Here is a 19985-nt window from a genome sequence, read left to right as displayed (position 1 = left end):
ACATTTTATATCTAGTAGAAATCTTGTCCGCTTCTTATGAATGTGGCTGTACACGTTCCAGTGGCACTTAATGGGGTCATTAGAAAATCCGTTTAAACCTTTATGTTATGTTATTTGGGGTGTCACAAGCATTGAACAACTTACGTCTTGCAGATTAGAAGATGATTATCCTCTGCAGTGCTTGCTGCAGTAGCTTGTAATAGAGTATTCTCAAAGCGCTCTCTTAAGCTTGCTATTCAAGCCTGTTCACTCTAGGCTATGCATTGTGTTCGACTTCCTGGTACTTCATGTTGAAGATACATTTGTCTTCTTAATCAGTTTATATCTGCCAGGAATGTATTTAATATAATGTCAAACATAATTTAGGTGAGAAGTGAAAGTACAGTTTAGTGTCAGTTTCTGCCAACTGTTATTACTGTGAGAGGGAAGCGCAGCAAGCCAAGCTTAAACGGAGCCTTGAAGCAATAGCAAGCTGATTTGTCTGTTTATTTTGGCCTAATGTTCTCGCCTTGCTTACAGAGTCGTAGTAAGCGTGCGCTAAATAACAGACACTTAAAAAGTATGCTAGATCAGGAATATCAGATCAGAGCATCTAAAGGCCTCAGTAGGGTTGGCAGCATCGTTGTTGTGCTTTATGGGCAAGGGTAAATAAGACTTCTTGTTCCAGCGGTGTAGGTGTCGTATGCGGGTTGAGACAGGAAAGCCATAGAGTTCTTGGGCATCGGATTTACTGTAGTAATAGCCAGTGTCTGTCTCTAGAGCTGGTGGGGAAATGCAAATTGTTCTCTCTGAAAACGTCAAAATCTTTCTGGCCCCTCTGCTTGTTGATTGAGAAGGAACAAACAGTTTTGAAATATTTTTCAAACAAAACTCCTCAAAAAACCCTGTAGCTATTTCTAGCTATGTAATTTGTCCCTGTATATTATCTAAGTGGCCAAATAAAATAGAAGCTCGCTAACTACCATTATTAACCCCTAGGTCTGATTGTGTATATGGGGGCAAAAAAGCAGAAACAAAACTGAACCAGATCCAGAGTTATCCCCCTGCTTTGGCACAAGGGGCTGTGAAAACACAGGCTGTGTTTCAGCACCGGCCTGGAAACAATCGGAAGTGAAGTGACATGCTATGTTTCAATTCCCCCCTTGGTACAAGACAAGTGGGGAAAGATGCTTGTTTCCACTGTAAATTGTTGTGACCTCTACTGTTGAAAAGTGAAGAATGTTTTATGTTAAGATGGGCCAATCGTGTTACTCGTATTTCATTACTGTTACCATCTGCACTACAGAATATTGGTTCTGAAGGGTTATCCTAGAGCGTAAGTCTAAATCTGTGACTGTAATAAACCAAGTGCATTTGCTGATGACGGTTGGGTCGATAGAGGTAACCTTGAGGTCTTTACTACATCTTGTAAATTAGAAACTAGGACATGGATCTCCACTGAGCTTTTCTTAAATGATTGAAGTCGTACGTGAATGAAAAGATGGCTCATGGAGGAGGGAGAGCAAGCTTTCAAACATTTGTCTGTTTTTCTGGCAGGATGGAGAAAAAGAAAATTCTAATGAAATCCAAGGTTGCTGCTCCTAACCTCCTGAGGGCACTGCATTCTCTGTACCAATTCGGTCACCTCTGTGACGTGACAGTTCACACACAGCATCTCGGCATTCAGGAGGAGTTTCTGGTTCACAAAGCTGTCTTGGCAGCTTCCAGCAACTATTTCAAGGGGCTTTTCCTGCATGATGAGATGCTGGACACCAAGAATTGCACGGTGACCCTGCAAGACATTTACACAGAAGAGTTCACCTCCTTCCTGGAGTTTGTTTACACTGCAGAAGTGGAGATTGAAGCGGAAAAACTGCAACGGATGAAAGAAATAGCCGAAAGACTCGAATGCAAGGATTTGCTTGACATTTGTGAAGAAGTGAAAGCAGAGGGCAGGAAGGGATTAGATTTGAGCCTCCATCTGAAAGGTCAGCTGCGTGAAAATGGTGGGCCACAGTGGACTCGCATCCAGCAAGAGGAGAACCGCAAACTGAGTAGCTCTTCCCAAGTCGTGGCAATACCCATGCAGAGGAAACTTTGGGATAGGCAAAAACATAAAAAGTTGCTGGCTGGCTACGAACTCATTGAAGGCGAACCAGCAAGCCTGGAGCGAGAGGACACTGCTTTTCCAGAGCCAAAATCCAGGACGGCGAAGCTACCGAAATGTCGCAAGAACAGAAACAGACTCGGCGTGGATATTGTTAGCCTGGAAAATGAGAACAGCCATCCTCTCCTAAGTCAGGCTGAGTCAAAGGAAGCCTGTGTAGTAATTGGGAACACGCTGCCTGAGCAGTGGGAAGATGAAAACAGTTTAATTTCCAAATTTGCCAGTAAGACAGAACGTAGAAAATCGCCGCGGCATGTGGCAAAAGTCTTGCCGCAGATGGAGTGCGAGAAGTGCAACGAATCGTTCCGTGTTATCAAGCAGTACCAGTCGCACATGGAGCTCAAGCATGACGTTAACCTGGCTGTCAAGTACAGCTGTCCTACGTGCGAGCAGCTCTTCTCCACTCACCGGAACCTCCGGCAGCACCACCTCACCGTTCACAGCGATGAGTGGGGCTTCTCCTGCATCTTTTGTGACAAGAGATTTAAGCGCCAGAAGGACATAAATGACCACATCCGCAGGGTGCACGAGAAGAAGGGGGATCCCCAGGCCTGCCCGTACTGCGACAAGGTCATCAGTTCCAAGTGTGGCCTCATGGTCCACATGCGAACGCACACTGGGGAGAAACCTTATAAATGCGAACGCTGTCCCGCCAGCTTTGCTCAGAGGTCTGCTTACAATTCTCATGTAAGGTATAGCATTCTCTGTGTCTGTGTGTGTCCGTGCGTGCGCAGGAAAATGTGTTTTCTCTCTGGGGCACCAGGTTAAAAGAGTTCCTCAAGTCCTTGCTGCTTTAGTTCCAGAATTCCTTGGATCTGATCAGAAGCGTGTTGAAATCGGCACGGATTTTTTTCTGTTGACCTCATCAAGTTCTCAGTCTGGATTACTGGATTGAGGTGTCCCAGACTGGGAATTTAGGCAAACATTTCCTGTTGAATCAAAGGGGACTTGTGCAACTGGATCTTGGAGGTGATTTTGGAAGCCTCAGATTTGGACTTTTAACTAGGAGCCTGAAAAGAATCGGTATCTGTTTAAAATGCACAAGAAAATGCCCGTTTCATAAACGTCAGGGCTGCATGGTGCTTTTTAGTATGATTTTCGTGGGCAAATACGCTCTGTGCCGTTTTGCTGGGTAGCCTGAGCTTCCAGACAGGGTTATTAAGTGCTGCCTGACTGAAAACAAGATATTGAAATCGCACAGTCATTTCCAGAACTGCAAAAGCCACTGTACCTGTCAAATGTCTCCGTACCCTGTCTGTGTGGTACAGGAGATAGGTGGTTTTCTCCTGGATCTTGGCCTCCCTTTTCAAAAACGTCAGAATTTGCAGTTCAGTCCAGTAGCAGAAAACACATTCCAGATGTGTCGCGAGTGCAATGACATAGCTTGTTCCATGCACTGAGTGGTGATAGAGTTAACCACTGCAGTTGATGGCTTACAAGGGGCTCTGTTTTGCTTTTCCATATCAGTGTTTAATCTGCATTTCCCTTGTTTGAAGTCCATAATTTCTTATCCTGTCCACCATGGCCTTGAAGGAAAATTTACAGTCCATCCTATGTTACTAGTCAGATGACAAATATGTCTACTTGAGAGGCTCCGTCCTTGATGAACTGAGACATTTTAATTTTCTTTAATTGTCCAGTCCAACTCTACAGAACATTTCCCTGGTTTTCGGCTCTCCAAACACGCTGTTAATTTCTTAAATGGTGTGAAGAACAATTAAAATTAAATGACTCTTCCTCTAAGGCAAACATGGCTGAATTGAAACAATCAAACTTATTGAAGTTGTGCTCTGTTGTTTGTTTCTTTTAACAGAAAAATCCATGAGTCTGGGCAAGAGAAGAAACTTATGCCTGTCTATTGGATGGTAGTTCCGCCTGCACATAGACCAAATGCAACAAGTTGTGACGGAGATCCTGACAGAGACATATGGAATGGGACATCAGAGGCTGAACAACAAAAGCGTGCGAGGCACGAAGAGGCCGCAAGTCATGAGGAAGAACCCGGGGGTTCATCTGTTAACAAAGCAGACTGTAGCAATGAGCAAGAAGAACGTAAACGGAAATGTAAGGAAGCTGAAGCAAGAAGTGAAAAACTGAGTGAAGAAGGGAATGAAGATGAAGGTGAAATGAACGTGAAGGGAGAGGAGGAGGTAGATTACGAAGCGGGGTATTCGGAGGTGGAAGATAGTAGAGATAATGAGGAGGTCTGTACTGAGGAGGATGATGAATACTGTAATGAGAAGGATGGTGAAGAACGTGAATCAGATGAAGAGTTTCAAATAAAGAAAGTAAATAAAAGCGGGGTGAATAAGAAATCTGCCTATGTAATAACGTGTGAGAAGTGTAATGAGCAGTTTGTTTCCCGGAAGAAGTATGTGGATCACTGCAGAGATGTCCATCAGTGCTTGCCTGGTAAAGTCTATCAGTGTGACGTCTGCAGCAAGTCGTTTGCTAGTTACAACAGCTGGAAGGAGCATCGAGCGTGTGTCCACACTGAAGAAAGGCAGTTTGCCTGCACCCTTTGCAACGCTACTTTTAAAAGAAAGAGAGATGTGAGGACGCATTATATGCGGAAGCATGAAGGCAGAGTCAAACGCCCTCTCTGCTCTGTCTGTGGGAAGATCCTCAGCTCCCGAACAGCACTGGTGTTTCACATGCGGACGCATACAGGAGAAAAACCTTACGAATGTGGCATTTGTCAATCAAGATTTGCTCAGCCATCGCAACTTAAGATCCATACCAGGTCAGCCTAAAGTACCGCTTCTCCCCTTACCACTCCCTGCATGCCCCGAGTACTTCAGCACTTCTTTTTCCTCTTCTGAGTCATTCTCTTGTGTGTCCTTATAACAGGAACACTGGGATATAATTTGTTCTGTAGTGTCTGTGATTAATCCTTTTACGCAAAGGCTTTGTCCGCATCTGGACATTGCATCACTTTCGGGTAGGGATTTTGAAACAGATGTTCTATCCGAACTTGTAAGCAAAAGTCATTTGGGACAGTCACCAAAATGAGATGGTGGCCTTCACCAATGGAAAGTACCATAAGCTGAAGAATTAGTCAAGGGCCTCAGAGACCCCAGATGCTGAGCCCTGCTCTTTCTTTATCGCTCTTGGCAAGTCATTTAGCTTGGGATTTCATTTCTTGTGTGCAATACGAAAGCTGGAGTGCTCATCTGGGCTCCCTCCGTAGTCGTTGGAGCTAGGCTGGATGAATTGCTCTCTGGTGGTGTCTCTGTTATGTGTGTCCTCTCCCAGGAGAGGGTGAAACATCCCATGGAATTCCCCATCTTTCTCCAAACAGGGAGTGTAGCAGATAGCTTGTAAGAGGCAGTTAACTGCTGGAGGGCTAAAAGAGGTGAGAGAAATCCTCTTAGTGTGGACCCATACAATGAGGACAATGGCATTCTTCTGTCTCCTCGGTGTTCTTAGAGATTTAAAACGTGGTGAGGTATACTGATTCAGGACCAGCAAAACATCTGAAATGTCGAAATAATCTCTCAGCTGAAACACAGCAGAGCCACACCGCGTGTGAGATGCGGTATGACTGCCGCAAAACAGTGACTCACGGGGTTTGTGTTGGGTGACTGGCTGACCGTATTGGCAGCATTGTGCCTGACAACTCAGAATTATCCGTGTTTTTGCACATCTTACTGTTTGGATTGGAATAAGGGAAGTTGGCACAGTGTTAAGACCAAACATTAGGCTCAGACTTTCTCTGATTTGAGCTAGTTTAAAATCAGATGTCCAGTGTGCGTTCGGAAACACTGCTTGCCTTAATTTCCTCAGTGCCTTTTGTCTTAAAAATGGGAATATCCTGCCAGTTAAAGCTTGCAGGGCAGAAGACATGAGACGGAGGGATCACGGATGCCAAGAATGTGGCCTGTAATGTCCCAAGAGATCTGCTACTGGGGACAATCTGGATGCACTTTCAGTCTCTACCACAGCAGCAGCATGTCATCTTCCCTGCTTTCTCCCTTCCGATGCTTATACTATGAGGTATAACTTGTGAAAGAAAGGTGGGGTTTGTAGAGCCTGAGAGCGAGGGGAAAAAACCTTCCTTCTGTGGGGATGTTAGTGCTTTAGTGTGGCATTCTATATGCTATACTGGCAAATGCTCTGTGAGGAGAACGTACTTTTTTCCCACTTTATTTAAAAACTGGAGTATGCTACCTGCAGTGTGTAGAACATAATTTCAAACACGGTATTTTAAGAATGCACTACAAGAGCTAGTTTAGTAATAGGCATTCGTGTTTCGCTCCATTTAGGTCCCATACAGGGGAAAAGCCATATATTTGCGAGGACTGTGGGGCTTGCTTTGCTGATAAAGGCAAACTCACCGGCCACAAAAGGACCCACACAGGTAGGCCTTAAATGCTTCTGTTCCTCCCATCTGATTCCTCCCGTTGCTTCCCTTTACACTGACAAAAACTGCTGGTTGGGATTTGAAGAAGGTGTACTTTGAAGTACAAAATTCTGCTGAAAGAATTCAGAATGTCTTTTTCTCTTTACTCAGGGGAGCGCCTTTTTAAATGTGATGTGTGTGGAAAACATTTTGCTACCAACGAATATTTAAAATGCCACAAACGATGCCACATGGGCGCTAAGCCCTACAAGTGCGAGGTTTGTGGAAAGACATTTGGACTGAGAGCCTCGCTAGCCCAGCACAGTAACGTCCATGCAGGTAACGAAACAAACTCTTCGGGGCTGGGAAAATAAACTGCGCTGGAAGCTCAGACCTGAGGTACCTTCCAGTTTGGGTGGTGACATTTTATTCCAGAACCACTTTTATAAGCTCCTTGAATTAGGTGATGAGGAGAAGCAAGGCTCATACCAATCCTAACTTGTTAAGCAGGGCACGATATCATCTCGTATCGTATCGTACGATGCTTGCCCAGAAGACTGAGGCCTGTTTTGTGCTGCTGAAGGATGTCAGAGCAGAGGGTGGCTGTAGTTGTCGCTATTACCCTTGCAAGATCAGAGAGCTGTTCTCTGGCATTTCGTTGCAGCCAAGGAACATTTATCACATCACCTTAAAAACCAGGACCTCAGGCATGTATCTCCTACGTACACCATTTTAGCAATGGTGATCTTTGAAAAATTCTTTACGCTTTTTGTCTGCTGAAATCAGGACCAGCAGAACCTACCTTCTAACTCTGTGCTTCCTGGATTTTCTTGTTGTTTTTAGAGACCCGTCCGTATTTCTGCGAACAGTGCGGGAAAACGTTCACCCAACAGGGCGCTCTCCGTCGCCACCAGCGCATTCACACCGGGGAAAAGCCGTACAAGTGCAGAGCTTGCGAGAGAACCTTCACCGACATGTCCACCTTGCGCAGACACGTGTCGGTAGGCTGCCCCTCACGTGTCCTCGTGGCAGGCAAGCCGCGGTGGTGGCATTTAACTACCGAGAGAAGCTTCTTGCCTTAATGAGGGTTGATGTTGGTGCTTAACTTCTCGTCTTTATTTAAAAAAAAAAAGCGGAAGAATGAATGTTAGGGTTGGGGGATTGATCTGCCTTCTACAGACGGCTTTTAAAAATATGTAGATTGTAGACAAATATGATTTTATGTGTTTCCAGCATTGTGATACACTGAGCTTTGCTATTTTCAGAGACCTTCGGGTCCTTGAAGTGACTGTGAAGGCAGAACCCAAGGGTTTTTTTCCAGTGACAAGTTTTTAAGTTAATGTTTGCCTGTATGCTAAAACTCTGGCTTCTTTTGGAAGTGTTCCCTGACAGCGGAGCCAGGAAATCACCGCAGAGTTGGCAAAACAGTTCTTGTGGTTCAGAGTCCAGCAGAGTATCGCAGAGTTAACCCCGACGCTGTTTGATTTTGCGCTGGATTAAATCTTCAGTTATTAAAGTAGTTGTTAGAAAAAATTCAGATGTAATTGGTTTTCCCCCTCTTTTTTTTTTTCTTTCCCCTAGATTCACGACCGGAATGCTCACTGGAGAAGTTTCTTAATAGATCTTACAACCAAAAAAGACCATAACTGGTCCAAAATAGAAACGTTCTCAGACGCCTGCATGGGTGAAGACTCCGCGCCGGAAATTTGGTCGGTTGACCAAGGTAAACTTTATAAACCGGAAAGCGTTGTCCTTAACAAAGTAGAACATGTGCCATCTAGTGTTAGTCACGCAGAAGGCACCGATCGCTCCCTTCTGTACTTATAACGTCATTTATCACCAGAAAACGACGCAGGAAACTCGCCGGGCCGGAACAGGCTAAATTATCCCAAAGGTTCATTGCCGCGGCCTCGCTAAGCTCCACAGCGCGGTGCGGGCTTCATGCGGGTGAGCTGGGGTGACGGACGTTGCAGGCGCAGAGGGGGTTTGTCGTCATTCTTTAAAAAGTGTTTATGCCAGTTGGATTTTAGGTCTGGACAGAGCTTTATTTTTTACTGAGTCTTGAATATGTCACGGCGTATCGCTTTGTGTGGGTGTACAGACGTGGGTGTGGTGCTGTCGCTGTAAATTATTGCTTTTTTTTTTTTTTTTTTTTTTTAAAAATAAAGATGCTCTCGTAACGTAAGCGACCAGCCGTCCCGTCACGTAATTGATTCGCACAGATTCGACTGCTGCGGCGCCGGGCACGGCTGGGCCGCGTTGCCTAGCAACGCGCCGTCGCGCCGCATGACGCCATTTCCTGCGCGTCACGGCCGCGCCTGCGCCGTCCCTTGCCAACGGCCGTTGTCGGGGTGAGGGGCGGGGCCATCGCGGCAGCGCTTCCGGCCGCCGCCCGCAGGCTGTGCGGTGAGGAGCGGCTCGGCCCGGCCCCGGGGCTGCCCGGTGAGTGCGGGGGCAGGAGGGGCCTTTCCCCCGGCCTACGCGGGGAGCGATGGTGGCTCTGGCCCCGGCGGCCTCGCTGCCTCCCTCGGCCGGTGGCCGTTACGCTTCCCCTCGCGGCCCGGTGGCCGCTGTGGCCCTCTGCCCTCTCCCCTCGGCGCGGCGGCCGTCGCACCGGGAGCTGCTCTCCGCCCTGCTCCCGGCGGGGGGGAGGTAGCGGGACGTGCCCCCAGCCTTCCCGGGTGACCCGCGGCCCGTTCGGAAGCGGGAGCCGGGGAGGGGGGATCGCGCTGTGGCCCCGTCGCTGGGCAGCCTCTCCCTGTCAGCCGCCGGGGGCTGCAGCCGCTCCCCAGGCCCGCCTTCTTCGGGCCGCTGTGGTGAGCAGGGGAGGCCCAGGAAGAAGCCTCCTGAGGAGGAGGAGGGCAACTGGCCTCGTCACGTCAGCTGCGGGGAACCCTGTGGCGATGCCCCATCCTCCTTCCGTGCAGGAGTCTCCTGGCCCGGTGCGGAGTCGGCGCACGTCTCTGAGAGCCCCTGCGCTCTCACAGGGTGCCAGGCCTTTGCGGGGTGCTCTGGCCTGGCATCTGAAAGTCGCTTGGTGCAGCGTGCTGGCCTTTGCTTCGCAGGTTTAACTTGTGCTTCGGCCCCGCAGACTCTGCCTGTTGTTGTCGTGCCGTTATCGTAGCTCCAGTAGTTGGAGCAGTCCTAAATGAGGCAGGTTGGCGTGTAGCAGTAACGTCTCTTAGTACATTGTGCGGAATTGTTGGTGCAGAAGAACAGACAGGTTTGTGGGTTCACAATTTGTTAAATCTAGCTGGCGCCCTTTATCTCTTTTCAGCTACTTTTGCCCTGGAAGGGGACACGTGCATGGTGTAGGGTAGCCGACTGTACGCCAGAGTTGTTATTATTGGAATCTCAGTTCTCCAGGCCAGCCCTAGCGAGCAGGCTCAGTTTGCAAATTTTCAGGCCTTGTCTTTTTTAAGATGGCTATATAATAGTCCTGTCAAAGATGTTCTGCCAGCCCAGTGCTCAGTAGCTCAGTGTACTTGCCAGAGGAGCAGCAATGAAAAGCCTTTGCAGCGCAACATGCCTTACTGTACATGTTGGATTACTGTTCCTCCTCTGAATAAACTCAGTGATGTGATGTGTTTTCACAGTGGCTTTTGATTCTGGAAATACTGTGATGGTAAGAACAGGAGGCTTCTGCTTTGCGGCCTTAAGAAAAAAGGAATTGGCACAATGTGTCTGCTAACACATGCGTCTGTGGTCAGCTTCCGAAACGAACGGCTCGCCAAGTACAGTTATGAGCTCGTTCACCCCGGTGGGAGAAGTTTGTGGTTTGGGTTCTTGTTTCCTGCTAGGGATGACTGTTGTCTACATGTGACCACAGCTTTTGCTCTGTGCTCAAATGGAAAATAGGTGGATAGTTGCGAAATTGCATGATAAGTACTTGAAAATAATTGTATTGGGACAAAAAGTTTTGATCATTTCAGGTAAGGCATTCAGCGAGTCTTATAACTGGGAGGAAAAAATCACCAAGTGACTATGGAGAAAGGGAAACAAAGTTTAAACATCATCTTTCGTGCTTATGTATAAGAGTCAGCCTTTCAGTCGGGAGTGAAATCATGTCGTTTTTGTTCATACAAAATTCCTACCAAGAATAAAGTGTAGCGTTGGGGCTTGCATGTAAAAGCGGACAATGTTTTGAGGTGCTTGTTGAGCTCTGAACTGGCACAGGCGGTTCTTTGTCCCCTTCCTGGGTCTTTTTAGTGTAGTAAGCGTAACTCCGTAACAGTGGGGTTTAGGTATCTGTTAGAATAATGTTAATGGAACTATTTTAATCTTTATCAAAGGTTTATCGAGCTAAAGATTCAAAGGTTAGGCAATAGGAAGGGTTTGGTTCCGAGGATAATCTTTTTCTGTAGAATCTAAGGTAGAGGTGTGGGTGCCCGTGGTGGATTGTATCCCCTGTTCTCCCACTTGCTTGTTGCGTGAGGTTGGGGAAACGATTCTACTTCCCTCGGGTCTTGTCTGCTGTATTTGTAAACTCCTTAGGGCAGGGGCTCCCTGTGGCTTTTTACCTGGTGTAGTATCAGGTCCGTGAAGCATTCATGTTGCGTGGCTGCTAATAACCTCCATGAAGCTGTGTATTCTGCACCTTTCCATTTCACAGTTTCTTTAAAATGTTTTATCAAAACTGTTCTAACAGAAAATTGTGTCGGAGTGTGAGTCTGATTTTTGTTTTGCTGAAATGAGCATGGACTCAAATTTGGGTCTATAACTGTAGGGAGTGGGGAAGAGTATCTCTTTCTGATGCTATGGATATTATTATCTCTCTCATGCTTAATATGGCTTCCTTACTGTTATGTTAATATAAATTCTGTTCCATTTGTACGCTACCTTTTTTATTCATCTTTGTGAGCAAGATTTCTACTGTCCCCTGTATAAAAGGCTGCAAGTCTCCTGTACCTCTCTGTCTCTCTGTACAGAGAATAGAAACCTTAATTAACTTCTAGGAAGCAGAAAGAAATTCTTCAGACTCTAAACGCACACGTATGTAGTTGTTAGGAACACAGTAAAACTGAATAGATTGCAGGGGGGTTGTTGCTCAGAGTGTCTTCAAAGTGCATAGAAATACTGTTTGTTCTGGAATCAAACGTTTTTTTTAAAAAACCCTCGGTTCTTTTGCGAACTTTGTAGCAGCTGAGAACATTACTGGGAAATACGACATAACCTAAAAGGTAGCGGAAATTACGAACCCCTTGTAAGGCTGCAAATGGACATTGAAAATGTAGAGGCTGTAAGTCCATTTGAGTGGTGAATTTTTTTTAAAAGAAAACACTTTGAGGAAGTTTTCTGATTTCCTACGTTTACAGTTTAAGAACGTAATTGTGCAGTCTCCTATGCTTTGGTCGGTTAAGCGTTTGGAATTTTATCCGAGTCTTGCTTAAAAGTCTTATCTTGAAGGCCTGTTTAAAGAAGTGTTTGTTTAGGATTGCTGTTAACTTTTACTTAATCTTACCTTTCTCGTACTGCCTGATTAGGAGGGAGAATAATTTCTTAATTCCACAGGCCTTAATGAGAACATTTCCTTTGATCTTCCTCTGTTTGCTTTGTCCCTATTACAGGTTGTAATAGTCTCCAGCATTTCGGGTAAAATCACGGTTGAGATTTAAACTCAAATTAACTTCAGAGAAATCTCAGCGTGTGACTAGCGGCGTGGTTTGAGATATGACCGCTTAGGGCGACGCTTTCTGAAATCGGCGCTTCCAGCCAGACTTTTCACAATGCTCCTTTGAAAGTCTGGTCGCTTAAACTCAAGCACCTCAAGTGCTTAAATCTGAAGTGAAGTGCTCTCAAAAGCCTGGGCGTGACTTTCGGCCGGCGAAGTCTTTTGAGTTTTGTTAGCTTCCGTGCAAATAGCTAACGTGCGGTGTTGTTAACAGCTTTTTGCAGAGAGAAGAAAGATGGAAAGTAATGCGGTTTTACTGGAATCCAAGTCCTCTCCCATCAACCTCCTGAACGAAATGCATCAGCTGCGTCTCCTGGGCCACCTCTGCGACGTGACTGTCAGCGTGGAGTACCAAGGCGTCAGGGCAGAGTTTGTTGCTCACAAGGCTGTATTGGCAGCGACAAGCAAGTTTTTCAAGGAGGTGTTCCTTAACGAGAAGGGCATGGAAGGCCCAAGGACCAACGTGTTCTTGAATGAGGTCCAGGTTGCTGATTTTGCTTCATTTCTTGAGTTTGTCTATACCGCTAAGGTAGAAGTGGAAGAAGACAGAGTGCAGCGTATGCTAGAAATAGCCGAAAAGCTGAAGTGCTTGGACCTCTCGGAAACCTGCTTTCAATTAAAGAAGCAGATGCTTGAATCGGTGCTGCTGGAGTTGCAAAACTTCTCGGAATCACAGAACTCCGAGGAAGAGAGCGCCGCCCAGCCAAGCGTTTTGCTCGAGTCCAAAGCAGCTGCTGTGGCAGAAGCTGACCAGGCAGACCGTCCTCTGGCTCCTCTGGATTCCCCAGCTGACAGGCGCAGCAATGGAACGTCTCCCGAGATGCCAGCTACCAAATCAAAAGAGAAAATGGACAAAAAAAATAAGGAAATGATGAAGCCTCCTTATGCCAAAATCAGGAGGGCAAGCGGGAGGCTGGCTGGGAGGAAAGTATTTGTGGAAATCCCGAAGAAGAAATACACGAGGCGGCTGAGGGAGCAGCAGAAGAGTGCAGAGGTTGCTGTTGAAGAAAACAAATATCCTCAAGACCAGGATATGTGTGATGTGGAGAGAGAGGAGGGGCAAGCAGAGAACAACATCAAACCTGAAAGTGAAGAATGCGATGGCAACTTTGAATCAGAAGAAAGCCTGAAAAAATCCGAAGAGGATAAAAAGAAACGAGGCAGCAACTTCAAGTGCAGCACCTGTGAGAAGGAATTCCTGTATGAGAAAAGTTTTCTCAAGCACGTAAAGCACAGCCACGGCATTGCGGCCGAAATCATTTATCGGTGTGAAACCTGCAGTCAGACCTTTGCCAACCGGTGCAACCTAAAAAGCCACCAGCGCCATGTCCACAGCAGCGAGCGCCACTTCCCTTGTGAGCTCTGCGGTAAGAAGTTCAAGAGGAAGAAGGACGTCAAGAGGCACATTCTCCAGGTTCATGAGGGTGGTGGGGAGCGTCATCAGTGCCAACAGTGTGGAAAGGGGTTGAGCTCCAAAACTGCCTTGAGGCTCCATGAAAGGACGCATACAGGCGACAAGCCTTATGGGTGCACAGAGTGTGAGGCTAAATTTTCTCAGCCTTCTGCACTTAAAACACACATGAGGTATGAACAGACTTAACTGGCCTTGTTAGATTCTGGGGGGAGAAGCAGAATCCCCTGGAACACACCTTGAGCCTTCAAGTGAAGTGGGGATGTAAAACGGGACTGACTGGAAAGTCTCCCTAGTTCCTTTTTTCCGTATAGCTTTTTTTTTTTGTTTTTTCCTGCTTTTCAGGTTAAGAGAGTTGCTGTAATTTTCTTGTAGCGGAAGTAGAGGTGCGTGGGCCCAGGCCTGCTGCTGCTGAAGCGCACAGCTAACTTTTCTCATGGGAGCAGGCAGATTAAGTGTCAGTGGGATGTTTCACTTGAGAAAAGCAGACCCCATGCCAAATTATTTGTAGGATTAGGGCTATAATTATTTCAGCTAATTTGATGCCTCTTTATGTTCAATAGAACAATGTTATGCAATAAGCGTGAAAGTACTCTAAAAAGATTTGGCCTTGTATTAAATGGAAAAGCACCACATTTGGGTGCTGAGTGTAGAAAATAACTGATAGATGACTAGAAAGAGGCTGGCATGCCACCATCTGGAGGTGAGCGAAGCACCAAAGGCAGAGCTGATGAAATCAGTTGTAGCGCTTACATCGCAGTGAGATTCAGCAGTGGAAGTGCAAATACAAGGTCCTGAAAGTTCACAGGGGAGACATTTTTATCTAGCCGAAAATTCTAGCTACTAAAGGCTTTAGCCTGCTTTTATCAGTCTACCAAAGCGGTCATCTGCAACCAAAGTTCAGATTACAGCCAGGGAGTAAGCGTGGAGAGGGAGGTATAGAAGAAATATCCCAAAGCGCTACTACTCGGACCCAAAAAGAGAACGCAGTAGTGTCATTGTGTTCCTAGGTGGCACTTCCCGCAGGGTAGAAGGGCTCGTTAACTACTGCTTCCTTTCACTGCCCCTTTCAAAGTCAATGGGTTTACTCCCAGTGGTAGAAGGTCCATCCAGAAGCAAACTTCTGCCAGAGTGCTCCTCCGATGGTATTGCTGATGCCGTACATGGCATCTCTCTTTCATCGTGTGTCCTTTCCTAACCACGAGTAACTGCTTTGTGCTGCTTAAAAAAATAGGGTTTGGCGTAAGTGGAGTTTCTCCTCTGTTGTGTACCACTGTGACTATTCAATTGTTGAGCGCTGGAAACTCACTGCTGTCCCAGCTTGTGTATTGTGACAGTCTGCGGTGAGAATTTCTCGTCTTTTTGTATCTATTTTTACATCTACGCTCCTCCTGTTGATGTATTGCCACGAAAACTGGCCTGTGTTGGCTGTGTTCCTGCAGCGCTGTTCAAAAGAGTCCTGATGCATATTTGGCCCAGCTGAAGGCGTTTTTAAAAGACGCTAACATCTTGTGCAGGCCTACGGTTGCTCTTCAGAGAGCGGCCGCAAAGTAACGACGGCTTGCGTTGTGCTGCAAAGGAAGGAGGTATACCTCGGTGCTTTAACGTTGCTTTCTCATTTCAGAATCCATACTGGTGAAAAACCTTTTGTCTGTGATGAGTGTGGCGCCAGGTTCACTCAGAATCACATGCTTATATATCACAAACGGTGTCACACAGGTAAGGCTTTCTTTTGCAGTACACTACCTATAGGAGGAGGCCTGCTGTGAAACTGGGAGATCTTATTTGCATTCAGAAAATGCTTTTTTTTTTTTGCTTTTTTTTTAACATAAAATAGATTTTCTCATCCCTAGACTGAGAAATGTTCCCGTAAGTGGATAGGCAGACAAAAGAGTCAGAGTAAAAGGAGTTGATTGAAGAGAAAGGGAGTTCCCATCTGGCCGGGATCCGACATCTGAAGTGTGGACTGAGGCTGCTTTGGGTAGTCTTCAGTATCTTAAGAGCTGTCATCAATAAACAGTCTGGTTGAATTCTGAAGAGAAAAATTATTTCTCTCTAAGTCTGGGACAGTTAGGTCGAGGAATATAAAACAGCTGTCTTGGCTTATCCTGACCCACAAAGCAAGCTGCTTAAAAGCACGTGTCCTTCTACCGGGTATCCTTCGTAGTATCAATCGATGGTTTGAATTGACCCTTCTTAAAGCAGTCTGCCTTCTGCCCGTAGCTTGTAACTACATCTGGGTGGCAGAAAACACGAAGTTACAATGAAATATAATTCCAAGAATGCTTTTTGGGAGGCACATAACTAAAATTGGCTGCTTACAGGCAGAGGCCTTTCATCAGAGGCATGCGGCCTTGCATCTGTGATGAGAGTGAGCCAGAGTACTCTGAAGGTCGTGAGAAGGCAGCTCGCTGCAGATCTCCTTGGGCGTTTCATGGGCTGCGTAAAGCTATTGTTGTGCTGTTGGAGAGGTGCACTGTGAGGGGTTGTGCCGATTTCTCGCAGGAAAGCTCTCTGCCTTCTGCGGAGGTCACTGTGGCCCCTTCACATCCTTTCGTGAGCTGGCACGGGCTCTGTTTGTATCTAACAGCGTCCAGTTTTTGCATGTGATGTTTTAATTGTGTTCTCAGACACTACGTTGGTTTAATTCTCCTTTTCACCCTTGCTGTAGGGGAAAGGCCTTTCATGTGTGAAACCTGCGGGAAGAGCTTTGCCTCTAAGGAGTACTTGAAACACCACAACAGAATCCATACCGGATCCAAACCGTTCAAATGTGAAGTGTGCTTCAGAACGTTTGCACAGAGGAACTCGCTCTACCAGCACATAAAAGTTCACACAGGTAGGAGCTGCTCCTTTTGTTTGAAACAAACCGTCACAATTGAAAGACGTAGACCTCATGGCCGCCTAATTCAGACAAGGGGTTTCTCAACTAGGATTTCCCGTTACTCTAATTCCTGCCCTGCAGGCATGTTTTGATTCTTGATGCAGCATGTTCTTCCATCCGCTTCCCTTCTCCTAGTGCTCCCTGTGCTGCTTACTGAGTTACAGCAGCTCTCTGAAACGCTTCAGAGCTGTGCAGAGACGTTATAACGCTGCTGCATTATTAGCAGGAAGATTAGCGGTGACCAAAGAACTGTGTCCGTTTCAGCTCTGAGTGAAGCACTGCAGAGAGCTGATCTCGTTCTTGTCCGCGTGCCCACCTTTCACGTTTGTGTTCTCTCCTGCTCAGATTTCCTCTTTTAAGTCTGCTTTTAAGTTTTCTTGTCTGCTCTCTCAAAGTCCACGCTATTCAGCGATACAGTAGGTTGCGAATACCCGTGTTACTTTCATCACGTAATAAATACCATGCTTGCTTATCCAGTGCCACCCTGGGGGAAGCGTCCTCACCAGTGTTCTCTGCATTAATGAAATTTGTGTTTTCTTGCCATGCCTTGCTCTTTCTTTACTCCCCTCATCGGTGTGTCTAGTGTGGCGTTACTGTAGGGGGAGTGGGGGACATGGGCACGGCAGTACCGGTGTTAATATTTTTTTTTCCTGTTCTGGAATGTCATCTTTCTGTGACACTACTTGCATCTGTTGGAAAGTTTTTTGGGGTCTTTTTCCTACCTGAGCCGAGGAAGGAGTAAACGTGGGGTTGTTTCCAAAAGTGCTTCAAACTGACTGCAGCAAGGCAGTTTGTGATGAATGCGGAGGTAATGTAGTGGTTGTGAGCAGCTCTGGTGTTCGTGCTCGCAGAACATACCTTGTAAATAGGAAAACCTGTGTTCTGGGACAGGACTTTAGTCGCTAAAGGAAAATACATGTAGAAAATGCGGAGGCTTTGGTGGTTGCACAGATTTATGCAGGCTTTGGGTCTAGCCCTTACTCTCTAAGTATCCGCTTACTTCACACATGTCAAAATTTACCCCACCGGGAAAATTCTGAAAAATCTTGGGTTTTTTTCCTGAGGATGCCTGTGCGTGCCTTATCGTTTCACGAAGCCGAGGGGCTACTTGAGGTTCCCCGGTGAGCGGCACCCGCGATACCCCGACATCACCGCTGTGCTCTGCTTCCAGGTGAGCGACCCTATTGCTGTGACCAGTGTGGCAAGCAGTTCACGCAGCTGAACGCGCTGCAGCGTCACCATCGAATACACACCGGGGAGAAGCCGTTCATGTGCAACGCCTGTGGGCGAACGTTCACCGACAAGTCCACCCTCCGACGGCACACTTCGGTAAGAACCGGTCGTCCCACCGCCTCGTAGCCCTGGAGCCTTATTTCATGGGCCCGGCTAGGTGCTTTGTGGAAAGGGGAAGCTCCCCGGGGACACGGATCGGTGCCTTGGTGCGCACTGACCTAGCTTTGGGGGAGTTATGTGGGATGAAGAGAGACGCCTTTTTCTGGATCCAAGCTTTTGCCTCCCGGACAGTCAGCATGCACCCAACGTTCTGGTTTTTGGTTATTTTTTATTTTCAGATACACGATAAAAACACCCCCTGGAAGTCCTTCCTTGTCATAGTTGAAGGAGCATCTAAGAATGATGAAGGTCACAAAACAGAGCTTCCTGACGAGGAATATGATGTGTCACCTAAAATACCAGAGAAGCTCCTGTCTTTCCCTGAAAACGGCCACTATCAAAACTTGACTGCTGTCCCGGGGAGCGTGACTGCGCTGCACGACGCCGGTTCTGCCGCGGGAACAGACTGTAAGTCAGACGGGACACCGGGACCACAGGAAGCCCTGATAGCCACCGCCTTGAGCGAGCTGACAGTGCTGCACACGCCGACAGACGCTGTTCAGCCACAGCTTCACGCTCTGGTGAATATGGAGTAATTCGGTATTTACAAATCCGGTTTCAGCTGCACCCTTTGTATAGTCCTTTGACTTTGCCAATGACCCGCAGAGGGAACTGAAGGAAGCAGGGCTGGAGACGAAAGACGTGGATTGCCAGAATTTCCTCAAAAAAGTCATTACCTGCCTCTGACACGTACCGCTCTGTCTCCCGTAGGCAGGGCAGAGTCACGCCACGCCAGGGGGTGTGGAGGGGTCCCGGTGAGTTTATTCCCTACGAATAAAAGGGTGTTGGCTCTAGCTGGCCCGCAGTGCGAGTGAGTACCTATGTTCAGATAGGTTATAAAGAAGGGAGTTTGATTTCCGCTTGATTTGATGACACATGTACAATCAGGAGAAATGATGTCATGTTTCCAGACTAGTAGCTTAGTGAAATTAATTGTGTTTTCCCTAGTGGAAATCCATACATAAAATAAGTTTTACTAAATTGCTTTTCAGGAAATGTTGGTTTATCTCTGCTTTTGCCAAAGATCCGAGCAGTGAAGCCAGCTCGCTCCTTGGGAATATGAGTGGGAGCAAGCAAGTTTCATTCCAGGAGTTTTAATTCTCCAGCGTAACTCAAACATCACCCTTGCTCTGACCTGCAGACCTACTTTTAAATTAAGTACTACTCCGGTGGGAAAAGTTAATTACTGTTCTGCTGTCGAGGTGCTGCAGCCCATTCCAGCAGGGCAGGAGTCTCCAGGGGTAAGCTCAGTTACAAGCGGGAGGCAGGCAGCATTCCGATGACTAACGGTACAAAGTGACTCTGGTTGCCTTCAGCGTAACCTCACGGGGGGGTTTGGGGGGATTTGGGGTGTTTTCCCTGTGCCCGAAGGAGCCTCTGCCGTAGCTGGCACCGACAGAGAGACGCCTGCCCGGGCTGACTCCCGGCTCTCTGCAGCACTTGCTGGTACCGTTAACACTTCAGAACTCAGGGCCAGATCCCCAGTGCCACCATCTACAAATCCAGAGCTTTTCCTAATTCATTTTCTTCTTTATTTTAATATTATTAATGTAGTACTTCCACAGAAACTTCCTCAGCTGAAGCTGTGAGTGAAACTTTTTCCGAAAGATTGCGTTAGTGTAAAGGTAAGCACAATCGAGCCCTGGGAGGGCCCGGTCTAAGGCTTAGGGGTTGGCAAAGCAATAAAGACCCCCAGACTGTGGCACAGAGCTATTTTTGAACCTTAGAGGGACGGCGGATGCGTTACCGTGGAATCAGAACTTTAATCTAGAGAAAGGGAATTTTTTTAAAAGAGAACATTTCCAAGAGGTTATATTTGAAGTATTTATTCAAGCGCGATGTCCCTGCCGAAGCTCAGTACCCCTGATGCTGTAAAGAGGCTGTAGATATATTTAAAGCCTGAGCATTAGCACCTGTAGCCAGGGCAACTTTTGTACTGCGGGAATGTACGGACGCGAGTTACTCCTACGCACTGTTCTTATTAAAATACTGAAATCTCAAGCCTGACCCTTCCGCTGACTTTGGTGGTGGTTACCGAGTGTTCCTGTACCCTCCACATCACCGTGAACGCACCACGACAGGGCGGAAGCCTGGAGGCGGGGCCGGATTCTTGGAGCTTACCTTTAGCTAGGGGTTAAA

The 19985-nt window shown here is 47.0% G+C and overlaps 2 protein-coding genes across 2 annotated transcripts in view; both read left to right on the top strand.

Moving 5' to 3' along the window:
- The window catches only part of LOC129204661 (GDNF-inducible zinc finger protein 1-like), a 59387-nt gene extending 52585 nt beyond the window's left edge, over positions 1-6802 (top strand). The window contains exons 2-4 of the mRNA XM_054821010.1: positions 1537-2838; positions 3960-4889; positions 6660-6802. Coding sequence (XP_054676985.1) covers positions 1537-2838; positions 3960-4889; positions 6660-6675 — 2248 coding nt within the window. The 3' untranslated portion in view covers positions 6676-6802. The remainder of the gene's footprint in view (positions 1-1536; positions 2839-3959; positions 4890-6659) is intronic.
- A 1514-nt stretch (positions 6803-8316) lies between these two features.
- GZF1 (GDNF inducible zinc finger protein 1) lies at positions 8317-19847 on the top strand. Its single transcript, XM_054821011.1, has 6 exons — positions 8317-8930; positions 12374-13743; positions 15195-15289; positions 16242-16409; positions 17626-17783; positions 18026-19847. The coding sequence occupies exons 2-6, from the start codon at positions 12395-12397 to the stop codon at positions 18380-18382; spliced, it is 2127 nt and encodes a 708-aa protein (XP_054676986.1). The 5' UTR covers positions 8317-8930; positions 12374-12394; the 3' UTR covers positions 18383-19847.
- The last annotated feature ends 138 nt before the right edge of the window (positions 19848-19985 follow it).

This window comes from Grus americana, chromosome 3, assembly GCF_028858705.1.
Source record: "Grus americana isolate bGruAme1 chromosome 3, bGruAme1.mat, whole genome shotgun sequence".
NCBI classification, from domain to species: domain Eukaryota; kingdom Metazoa; phylum Chordata; class Aves; order Gruiformes; family Gruidae; genus Grus; species Grus americana.
The sequence above is the reverse complement of the archived record's forward strand: the minus strand, read 5'-3'. Positions and strand labels throughout refer to the sequence as shown.